General features: G+C 32.9%; 1 protein-coding gene across 1 annotated transcript in view; it reads left to right on the top strand.

Moving 5' to 3' along the window:
• The window catches only part of Spred1 (sprouty related EVH1 domain containing 1), a 79,224-nt gene that overhangs the window by 31,402 nt on the left and 35,252 nt on the right, over nt 1-12,570 (top strand). Inside the window, exon 2 of the mRNA XM_026393101.2 lies at nt 4,355-4,529. Within this exon, the coding sequence (XP_026248886.2) occupies nt 4,355-4,529 (175 nt within the window). The remainder of the gene's footprint in view (nt 1-4,354; nt 4,530-12,570) is intronic.

Here is a 12,570-nt window from a genome sequence, read left to right on the forward strand (position 1 = left end):
AGTAGTAGTAGTTCTTAAAATTGGTGTGCTAGGGTAATCATTTATGCTATTGAAATTGTGATGAAAACTACGCACTGACTTCTCTAGGAAAATACATATATGTCTAAGAACTCACATTTGAATACAGTTTTGGGGATTCAAAGTCCCTTCCAAGAGGTGAACAAATGTGAAATTGACTTGGGTCTTGAAAAGTAAGATTGCTCTATAAATGGCTTTTTAGGTCCTTTGATTTATGGCTTTATCAAGATAACATTTCCTTGCAGGTTAGTTAACTTGAGTGTGAGTTAAGTGGAGTCATAGCATTCTCTCAAGTCATAAAATTATTACACTTTGTAAAGAACAAATACATATATTTTAAATGGTTCAAAAATGAAACCAATATATGATCAATTACAATTCTGTACAAGTCAATTTTGTACTATGGTGATTGATAACTTTTTCCAGTTACTTAGTTGAATGAACTGATAGGTGATAGAACCTTAATTTATAAACACCATGGGCAATTGTTTTTTTTTTTTTTACCTCATAGTAACAAAATCAAACTTATGGTTAATTAATTATTATAAGTTCATGAAAGTATTCAGTGCATTATGCTACCACATATACAAGTCTGCAGTACAGTATAGTAGATAGCTATGTTATCTGGCTTTGAATATATTCTGGTTTCTCTATGGTGAGCAAGTGGGAGAAAATGAAAAGGTGGGAACTTTTGGTAGTCATCAGAAAATGAGAAGAATAAGAATCAGTATTAAAACTGTTCAAGTATTCTGTGTACCAAGACATGTCCCAATATGTTATTAGAGTCTGTATATTTTCTAAGGAATTTAATTATTCAACATTCTGTTTTAAACTTGGTCTTTTCAAATATTTTCTTCTACTTTTCCAGCAGTTGGGAGGGGTCATAGAATAGGCTCAGTAATCACAAAGCAAGAAGGATTTGCAAGGGAGAAAAGAAACTGAAAAAGAAGGTCACTTTAGACCAAAGATACAGTATTTAGCCAGTTAAAACTCTGCAGTGGGAAAATCCAGCATTCCTGTCCTCCAGAAGTTGCACTATCTTGGAAGCAGAGAACTACCTTTAACCAGTGAACCTGCTGGTGACTTGATCCCTCCAGAACTGTGTGATATTTCTGTTCTTTGTAAATTACTCAGTCTGGTGTTTTATTATAGATTAAAACAGTAGTTTGATTCCTCTACTACATGTGAAAGGATATATTTAGAATAATTGTTTAAATAAAATCAGAGATTAGAAGTTTAGGTACAATTTAGATTTTAAATTAGAAGAAACTAAGCATCTTTTAAGAGCTTCTTCATTTGCCTTAGAATTGAAGCTATCTCCCCAAAGTGATTATTTATGTAGTAATGCTTCCACAGTCTCAAGATGCATACCATGTTTATTTGTAGTAGAAGTACTTGTTCCATCCTACCCTAGAAGAAAGAGTATAGTTTGATATCTACACCAAGTTAGCCCTTATGCATCCACGCCTCTTCTCACCAGTTCTCTGTGTTGAAGGTTTTCAGTAATTGGGCCCAAATAAGAATCTGATGAGAGCAATGGAGAATTATGGTTTTCCATGTAAATTTTATTGTTTCCTTACTCTTGCCTGGCTTGAGTTACCACATGGCAACTTCTTCTATTTTAAATGTTTTGTAGACATAATAATAATGATGATGATAATAGTTAATCTTATATTAAATATATGAAAAGATGCTCAACATTATGCATTATCAGGGAAATGAAAAATTATATGAAAAGATGCTCAACATTATGCATTATCAGGGAAATGAAAAATTTAAACCACAGTAGGATACATCACAATGAGTAAAATCTTAAAAACTGAAAAACCTAAATATTGGCAAGGACACAGAACACATGAAACCACCATACATTATTAATGGAATATATAACAGTACAACCACATAGGAAAACTTTTGGTTTTCTGTATAAACTTGTATCTATCTTATGATCCATTAATTCAATTTCTAGGTAATTATCTAAGAAAAATGAAAACATCTCCACAAAAAGACTTGTACAAAAGCTTTATTCACAAAGCCAGCAACGAGGAAAAGTCCATAAGCTCATCTATGTAAGAAAGAATAAAGAAAAAATTGTGATATATTTATTCAGCTGAAAATGACTTGGTAAAAAGAAAAATGAACTTCTGATACACAAAACAACATGAGAAAAAGATGTCATATAAAAAGAATGTATGTTGATCAGTTTTTTGTTGCTGTGACCAAAAGACACGGAACAATTTGGAGGAAGAAAAGTTTATTTGGGGTTCATAGTTTCAGAGATTCAGTCCATGGCCAGCCCACTCTATTGCTCTGGCAGAGCATCATGATAGAAGGGCATAATGGAGGAAAGCAGCTCAGTTCAGGGCAGCCAGGAAGCCGAGATGGGAGCTCTAGGAGTCAGGGAAAACAGCATAATCCCAAGGGTACACACCCAGTGACGTAATTCCTCCAGTATACCTCACCTGCTTGTAGTTATCACCCAATAGTCTATTTTGATGATTAAACCCATCAAATGGTTTAATCCACAGCTCTCACATTTTACCTCTGAAAATTCCTGCATTGTCTAACATGAGCTTTTTTGGGTGAACGCCTCACATCCAAACCCTAACAGGGTATAGAAGTGATAATTATATTTGATTCCATTTAATAACAGCTCAGAATAGGTTGAACTAATTGGTATACAAGAAGTAAAAACAATGGTTACTTGCTTGGCAGAAAGGAGACATAAAGGAATTTTCTAAAGTGATAAAAATGCCTTCCTTATATCTTGATTATTAGGTTGTTCTACATGTCTTAGTCTGTTTGGGCTACCATAACAAAATACCATGTGTATAAGCTACTTATAGCTTATACACAATAGAAATTTCTCAGTTATAGAGGGTAGGAAGTTCAAGATGAAGGTATCAACAGATTTGGTGTCCAGTGAAGACCTACTTTTGATTCTTGAATCGTACCTTCTAGCCATTACTACATAGTGGAAAGAAAGAGGTAGCTTTGGGGGGTTTCTTTTATAATGATTATAACCTAATGATGAGAGCATTACCTTCATGATCTAATCACCTGCCCCCATCTCCCGCCACCTCTGATACCGTTACTTTAAGGGTTAGGGATTTCACCATACAAATTCAGATAGAGATTCAGATAGGACTATCTATGTGTGTGTGTGTGTGTGTGTGTGTGTGTGTGTGTATGTATATGTACACACACATATACATATATACATTTGCTAGCATTCAGTAACTCTAAATTCTTCTGTATTTAAATTGATGCATGTTATTGTATGTAAAGTATACCTCAAATAAATATATAAAGTTTTTTTTTTTTTTTTAAAGCAAGGGGAAGCTTTCAGACAAACAGTGACAATAGACAACTTAGTGCAGTGACACGCTAAAAAGCACAGAACCGTTACATAGGCCCTCAATTCATATTCATAATAACCAAGACATGTTTAAGTTACATTCAATATAATTTTTTAAGAAGTCAGCATAAACATTCAATATAATTTTCTAAGAAGTCAGCAAGGTGTACTGCTCTTAGGATTCTATTACTATGTATTATATTAAAAGTTTCAGAACTAAAAGTCTTAGATGTCGGTTTTGTAGAACATTTAGTATGTTAAACACATTTTCTAGATTTTATGTAAAGACCTTTGTTAACATTGGGAAATGATTCTGAGATGGAACTACACTGCAGTCTCTTAAGATAGTCTGCCAGAAAGAAATCATGAAAGCTTTCTACACACCAATTTGCTTAATAACTATATTAAACAGAACATTATTCTGCATATAATCTGTGTAAATTATTTAGATTTCCATTTGTTAGGAAAAAAATGAGGCATGTAAGCCTAAGCATGTTTGTTTTAACATTTCATGCATGATGTATTCCAGAATGATTAAGAACTTAGAGATGCTATAGTTAAATGTGCTGAAATATTGCAGTAATTTGTCCTGGCTCTAATGCTGCAACAAATGGACATATATAGAGAGAAGTTTGATGATAGCCAGTGTAGTTTGACAATATTTGTCTGTGGGCCTACTTCACGACCCCCTTTGTGAGGATCAAATATGCTTGGACTACTAAAATGATAAATTAAAATGAGTGTTGTAGCCTTTTATTATAAGGTTAATATTCAAAATAAAGAATAACCTTTAAGTGTAGTTATTTTGTGATTTTTTTTTTCAAGTACTTTTTTTTTTTCCTGTGGACTGTCATAGAAATAGTAAACCTGTCAGTCTGCACATGTTAACTATTTGTGATCTTTGGATTCTTAAGACTGACAGCCCGGCTGATTTTTGTTTATGGAAAAGCTAATTCCCAATCTTTGCTTCTGTTTTAGTAATAGTTATGCACGAGTGCGAGCTGTGGTGATGACCCGAGATGACTCAAGTGGTGGATGGTTACCCCTTGGAGGGAGTGGACTAAGCAGCGTCACTGTCTTCAAAGTCCCTCATCAGGAAGAGAATGGCTGTGCTGACTTTTTTATCCGTGGAGAGCGACTCAGGGACAAAATGGTAATGAATAATGTATCTATCATTATAAGTTTAGGATATGTTCTACAAAATGGATTATCTATTTAAATTTATGATTAGTATATTACTTACAAGAATTATTTTTTCTTGTGACTCTGATTGTGTTCCTGGAGCTATTTTTCTGTTAAAGACAGTGAAATATGATAGTTTTCAGAACTGGAACTGACATACACATTGGGTGTGTGTGCTGCTTTTCTGTTTAAGTTTAGTGCAAGAACATTAATGAATAGCCCCCCCCCCCCCAGTTATTAAACCATTTACATGGTGCTTCCCTTCTCTCCACTATTCCCTGTACCAGACATTAGCAAATGGTAGTTCAGGCCTACCACATTTTTAAAATAAGAACTATTAGCGGGCTGGGGATGTGGCTCAAGCGGTAGCGCGGCCCGGGTTCGATCCTCAGCACCACATACAAACAAAGATGTTGTGTCCGCCAATAACTAAAAGAAATAAATATTTAAAAAAAAAAAAGAACTATTAGCTAACAGTGGTTTTATATTTTTAAATGGTTCATAAAAATCCAAGAAGAATCATAATTTTGTGACACATAAAAGTTATGTGAAATTCAGGTTTCCTTGTCCATAAATGAAAGTTTATTAACTATGACTGAAATTGTTCAATTATGTTTATTTGTGACTTTTTTTTACTCTATAAAGTCAGAGTTGAGTAATTGAAACAGAGACCATGCATATCTGACCTCCCTTGCTGGAAAATATTGCTGATTCTTGCCCTAGGCTCTTTTGTTCTCAGGTTCTCTCTTCATTCCCCATATTAATGTACTTATTTTAGGATCATAAAATTACAAGGTGGCCAGCCTAATTTTTAATGCTATGATCTTCCACTCAGATAAATGTTTTCTTACATTTATGTGTTTTTGTAATGTTTGATAATGTAAGTTATTTGCTCTTTCAGTTAGTGTGAAAAGCTCTTCATAATTTGTTTGAGAGCCAAAACCAATCATATATAAAAAGCTGAGTGATGTAGTATCATTTATGCATAAAGGAAAAGGAGAGCATAAACAACCAAAATGAAAAGTGCTTGAAATTTTTAAGACCCTTGAAAGTAACTAGAATTCCCTTTAAATATACATTTGTGAACCAGTTTATGAGGCTGTTTAACTTATATGTTGTATTTGTGGAAGTGTGTTTTAATAAACAATTCTTTATCCAAATAATTCTTTCATACATGAACATTTTGAATACAACCTTCTTTTATTTGGGGGTTTTGGTTTCTTGAGTTGTTTAACTTATCTGTGGCCCAGTCACATGGAGAGTTAAAGGGAAAGTTACCTTAAATCATCTTGAAAGTGTTTTAACTCCAATGTTTTACAATTTTATAATTTACTTCTGTTACACACACAGTGTGTCTCAATTAACAAGAGTGGCATTTGGTGTTGTAGAAAATCCAATTGAAGTCAGAAGTGAATATAATAAATTTAACATGTTATCTTTTAAAAAGTTTGAATATTTAAAGGTGCTTTTAGCCTTAGATGAAATGATACGTGACACATGATAATACTTTTTAAAGCTTGAAGACATCTAAGAAAAGGCTTATAGTGACCTGTCTAGAGTATAATGTTTCTGGTATGAGCAAAGATAACTGGAAATGTTGCTGAAAAATAAGTTGAAGATTTTAGAAATTGAGCAAAATAAGATCTAAGGTGTTTTTTTTTTTAATGAAACTTTAAAATAATAGAAATTTTTAAAAAGTCAAAAATGGAATAAGAGTTGGGAGAAAACTTGCTAGGAAAATCATAAGAACAAGGAAAAGATGACTTAGATGTAAAATAGAAAATAAATTAGTAAAACAGAATTTTGGGTATATTAACAGGGATGAACAGTTTATTTTAGAATAATTAAAGGACCAAATCTATATTAACTTAGAGTGAGGTTGAGGCTGGTCAAAGATAACTCAGATTAATGGATTCAGTGATGGTTCAGAATGTGGCTTTTACATAAAGCTAATAAAAATAAACATGGGATTCAGAAAGAACACAAATCTATTCCCTGTGAATAGGGCTTAAGAAGGAGGGAGAAAACACTTAATCTTCTCCTAGAGTATGGAATCATGATATGTTAGCAAGAAAATAGGTTCTTCTGCTAAAAGTACTGACCAGAAATCAGAACACCTGTTGTTTCACCTAGTTAATTCTCCTTGAGGAACCCTGTTATTTGTAAAACAGATAATAAACATCTCAGAGTCGACATAAAGGAAAAAATGGAGGGTTGCCATATTTCTTACAGGGATTAGCTATAGTAAAGCATTCTAGGTTGTGGGGACTTACTTGATCAAAGGCAGAGGTAGTAACATGGCGATCAATTGAAAACAGCAGTGTTGCAGAGTCGGATGAGAAATGAGATGGTAGCATTGAAGTAAGCAGATAATTGGCCTCCTCTGCTTAGTGATAGACTTCCAGCACTATTTCTGAAGAACCCAGTGATGAATTAGAAGTATACATACTTTCATAATCATTACTGTTCGTTTCCATTGATATTTTTATTGATTAGTGTTCTTCTAGTCTCTCTTTCTGGATTTTTCTTTTTTTCTTTCTTTCTTTTTTCTTTTTTTTTTTTAAAGAAGTACACTGTAACTACCAGGTTCTTCCCAAATTAATGATAGCTTTCTTTTAAAAGCTTTCTCAGTAATAAAACAGTTCATTTTCATAGTTTTTCCTATGTAATAGTTCATTATATAAAAACTGACAAAAATGATTCTGTACTCATTTGCCTCTTGGTTATATAATTACATGTGAACTTCTTGCCCCAGTGCTCCATGAATAAATTTGTAACCTTTAAGAAATAATAGATAAACAGTAAAGGAAAGTGCACATAGGGGCTGGGGATGTGGCTCAAGCGGTAGCGCGCTCGCCTGGCATGCGTGCGGCCCAGGTTCGATCCTCAGCACCACATACAAACAAAGATGTTGTGTCTGCCAGAAACTAAAAAAATAAATATTAAAAAAAAAGAAAAAAAAAGAAAGTGCACATAGTTATTTGTTGGCTAAAAAGACATACTAGATAATATTTTAAAGGATGTTTGTAAGTTAGAATACTAGTAACCATAGTGAAGAAGAACTTTTCTCAATGATGAGAGAAACAGTGCTATTGCAGAAGACTTTTCCAACCTTTGATTTACAATTATATGTACTAAAAATAATTCTTATTATTATTTCCTAGAGGGTTATATTATACAATTGGTCCTCGGAATCAGTTTCTGCATTTGCAGATTAAACCAACTGAGGAATAAATTTTTTTTTTAAATACTGAAAACATATACTTTTTTCCTACTCATTATTCCCTATACAACAGAGTATAAAACTACTTTCATAGCATTTGCAATTGTACTAAGTATCATAAGTAATCTAGAGATAATTTAAACTGTATGAGAGGATGTGTGTAGATTGTGGGCAAATACTACACCTTTTTATGTAAGGGCCTTGGGCATCCTCACCTTTTGGTATCTGCTGGGGCCTGGGTGGGGGTTCTGAAACCAACCTCCTTAAATACTGAGGGACAGCTGTACTCTTTTTTTTTTTTTTTTTTTAATAACAGAGCCAGTACAAATAAAAAGCAGGCTGCCCAGGAATTTTTTCTAAGAAGGCATCATTCTATGTTGAGTCATTACTCACTCACTCATGCATTTTCTTACTAGAAGTAATCAAAAATTATTTCCTATGATATTTACATATAACTTACTCTCTTTTATGATGCCTGTAGAGGAAGAGGTTATTTTCTAGGTTGTCTTATGATCCTTCTCTAAATTAGAGTTTGCCAATGCATTTCACCTTTACTGGATTAAAGTAATCAGAACATCCAGACTGATTGCCTTACAGTTGTTTTTTTTTTTTTTTTTTCCCAGTGTGTGCTTGAGGAGAAAAGTATTGGAAAGCACTGAATAATTGTCTTTCATGCTTTAATTTTGATTGACAAAGACTTTGAAAGAAACACCAGGCTTGGTTGTTATAGCATAAGAAAGTAAATGTACTGTCTTTCTTGTAGATACTCTGGGATAGAATGGTCCTCTTTGTAGGAAAGATTTGCAGAATCTCTTTTTTGAGTAATAGTTGCATTCTCCATTTCCTTCTAAATTTGTTCAACCTTGATTTCTTTATTTAATAAAAGTTATTGTTATTTCGGACAACATTTTGTAAGGTGCAAACTGAACTTTGACTCAACATGTAACTTAAAAGGAGCTGTACATTCTCATGATAGAAATTTTCTTACATTTAATTTTCATTAGATACAGCTTGTTCTTTAAGTACAACACTCTTATCGATATTTTGTTAAAATATTTACCATTTATACAGGTTGTTATTTGGCCATTTTTAGCTAATTGTATGTAGTATGGAAATATAAAATACTAAATTATAATGTACCTTTAGATTCTTTATAGTTACCTAAATTAACTGTCAATAGTAGCCTATTAAATTTGCTAAAATATTTATTTACTGCCAAACAGTGTTTCATTACCATAGGAATCTAAAATAGCTATTCTTTAAGTTTACATATTAGACAAATACTGTAAATTTACTCATATAATTAAAGTAAGACTTTTAAAAGCATATCTGCTAAGAGATGACAGAAGACAGGAGAGGATAAATAAATCAGTAGGATGATCTTAAAAAAACTAAATTACTTAAGATGCTCTGTGAAAGCAAGAATAAACAGGGTTAAACCTAGTGTGACAAAGCTAATTTTGAAACAGAAAAAGGGAAAACAAGAAGCATTTCTAGTTTAGGAAGTTGCCACGGAGAGTAAGGAATTATTTTTAGGATTAGTAAATTATTAGGTTGTGAATAAAAAGTTGTTTATAAAACTCAAAGTTTCCTCTTGTTAAAAAAAAAAAAAAATCCACAGCTTTCGCTGGGGTGCACACCTGTAATTCCATCAACTCATGAAGCCGAAGCAGGAGGGTCCCAAGTTCAAGGTTCAGCAATTTAGCAAGCTCCTAAGATACTTAGTAAGACCTTGTCTCCAAAAAAATACAAGGAATGGGGATGTACCTCTGGTAAATTGCCCTTGGATTCAATCCTGAGTACCTAAATAAATAGAAAGAACACTTTTTTTTTTTTCAAAATGGAGTTTCTTGCTGGTTACTAGAGACTGAAATAAAATTGGAATGATTGTTTTCTAGGAAGAAAAATAAAGCATTTATAATATAGCAGTAGCTCTATTAAAAATAAAACTCATCCCCTTTCTATCACAAGAAAGTCTCAGAAGACCAGGGAAACATCTTTTTGCCTTGGGTTGAACCTACACAAGTTCAAAACAGGAATTTCCTGCTAAGCTTTTCCACTATGCCTGTGTGAATTATTCCACTGTGAAACTTCAGTCCTGCAGAATTTTTTATCCATTAAAAACTAGTTGCCTTAACTAGCATTTCTTAGGATTCAGCCTTCCTAGCAGTTTTTTTTTTTTTCTCCTGAAAGATATGTTCTGATATCTAGAATACCACAGTTAGGTAAAGGGTGAGTAGAGGTGGTACAGAATTGTCATTATTCCTCATTGCTCTTTCCGGCTACTACTGTCACCTGCGTACATAAATCTCTTTATTGTTACTCGGTACCATTCCAATCACCATCCTCTAGCTTTCATTCTCATCCACTGACATTAGTAATTGTTTCTCATAAGTAACTTTTCTACACCTGCACCTCATAGTCTTTGCTACTATTCTTTGCAGTCTCTTGACCTTCTGGTCTTTATTTCAAGAGGCTACTTTCCTAGATCTGGTGGTTACTGACAACTGTTCCATTTAAGGAATTTTGTAATTTCCTGTCATTTTCTTTTTATTCTTCTCTTCAATTTCATGCCTTTTTCTATTACTTTGTCTCCTTTTTTCTCCTGTTACACTAGATTCCTTCTGACTTCGGTATCTTTTATTTTTATTATTATTATTTATTTTCATTACAATTCTCTTAATTTTTTTCTGCAATCTTGTAAACTACTCTTATTCATATCTTAATAGATGATTTGTTGCCAAGTTTTTACCTTTATGCTAAAAAAATTTCATATTTCCTTTTACTACTCCCTTTTTAAAGGTGAGTCAATCATTCATAGAACAAACGTTGAACAGCTACTGTGTGTCAGATACTCTGTAGGCATTGGGAATATGCAAATGAATACAGGCAGAAATCTCTAAAGTAGAGTATATATTCTATGAGGGTTCAATAAATCAGTAAAATAAATAATATGCTAGATGGTGCTGGGGGAAGGGAATATAGGGAGTTTTTGGGGGGAGGAGGATTGGTTAATATTTAGGTACAGCATCCAAGGAGGGCCTTCCTGAGAAAGTAGATAACATTTGTTTGAAGATGATTTACATTATGAATAACACCTTCTGTTTTAGTTTGTATGTCCAGATTTCCAAATCTTGACCATTCTTAAAAATAAAATGAATTTATACTCTTTTAAGTTTTTAAGCCACACTATATAAAATCTTAGCCTTTTTTTCCTCAGTGGATTATTTGCTTTTTTACTATTGAATTTTGAGAGTTCATTATATGTTCTAGATACTAGTCCTTTGTGGAAATATGTGGCTTGCAAAAGTTCTTTTTTTTCCCCAGCCAGTAGCTTGCCTCTTCATTCTTTTAACATGTGGCATGAAATTGTACAAGAGAAACAGTAGTAAATCTAGGAATTACCAGCGATTCTCCATTTGTTCAAGCAGGTCTTTATTCTTGGTTTTATTTCATCTTTTCCATCTCTCCCTCTCTCATAGCCTACTTGTGCTGCTGCAATTAAGCCTCCCAGTTTTCATTGCTCCTTCTAGCCTCTTGGTCATGTACCATAAGGAACTTTTTAAAGCTTGGGTCTAATATTTCTTTAGTATTTCCTAATAATGTCCTAGAGACAAGCCCATTTTCTTATCTTAACACAAAAAATAGGTTTATGAGCTTGTCCTTACATCATTTGTCTTCAACTGCCTTTTTCTCAAGGAAAAATTTTTGGTATTGCCTTACTGATTTATTCATGGGTAATCAAAAGTACCATGCACTGAACTTAAGAAAAATGTCCTTTCTTCTTTTCCATTAATAAATATGGAACTATAAAGATACTATATTGTGAGGAATTTATGTAGAGTAGATAATGTTCCTAGATAGCTCACTAGTTCTCAGTAAACAACAGTGACAGCAAACAATTTTCTTTTTTATGGAAAAAAATGAAAAAAATAGGAAAATTGGGAAGAGAAAGTATTTGGGCAAACAAGTTTTGTTGTAGATAATTGGAATTGGGAGAATTGTTAATCATAATTTTCTACCAATCCAAAATTACCTGTTCAATTCAGGGTCAATCCAAATTGAAAAGATAATGGATTGTGCTATTAATATATTTTTCTATAATCATGAATTTTTTTTTATTTTCTCCCAGCAGTTCTTCTACAACCATTTATTCTTTAACTTTACCAGTATTTCTTGAAGAGAGGAAAAACATCCACCCCCTCTTGTATACTTGTGATAACTAGTTTTCAAAAATAAAGATTTAGAATATTTGCCAGTTTATCTTCCTGGTTGCTTTTATTTTCTCAGACAACCTCAGCTTAATTCTTTCACTTTCCTTCAAGCTACTGTTTACTGTTTTTCACATTTCTTTTCTTTTTTTTTTTTAAAGAGAGAGAGAGAGAATTTTAATATTTATTTTTTTAGTTTTTCGGCGGACACAACATCTTTGTATGTGATGCTGAGGATCGAACCCAGGCCGCATGCATGCCAGACGAGCACGCTACTGCTTGAGCCACATCCCCAGCTGTTTTTCACATTTCATCTTTACTGTTCAGTTATTTGTTTTTAATTAATATAATTCCATTCTTTAGTTATTAACATATATTGGTTTGTATTGATGTTTACTGATTGTTCTGTCAAGTTCATCAGTATTATCTTGGCTTAATCTTTCTCTCATACCTGTTTGTGATATATTTCTGTTACATTCTAATTAGTTAAACTGTTACAATCTCCTTAATAATTAAATTAAATTCCAGACTTTGACCTCAAATTATTGCATCACATGTTAGCCTTCCCTTTCACTACT

This window comes from Urocitellus parryii, chromosome 6 (genome assembly GCF_045843805.1).
Source record: "Urocitellus parryii isolate mUroPar1 chromosome 6, mUroPar1.hap1, whole genome shotgun sequence".
Lineage (NCBI taxonomy): Eukaryota > Metazoa > Chordata > Mammalia > Rodentia > Sciuridae > Urocitellus > Urocitellus parryii.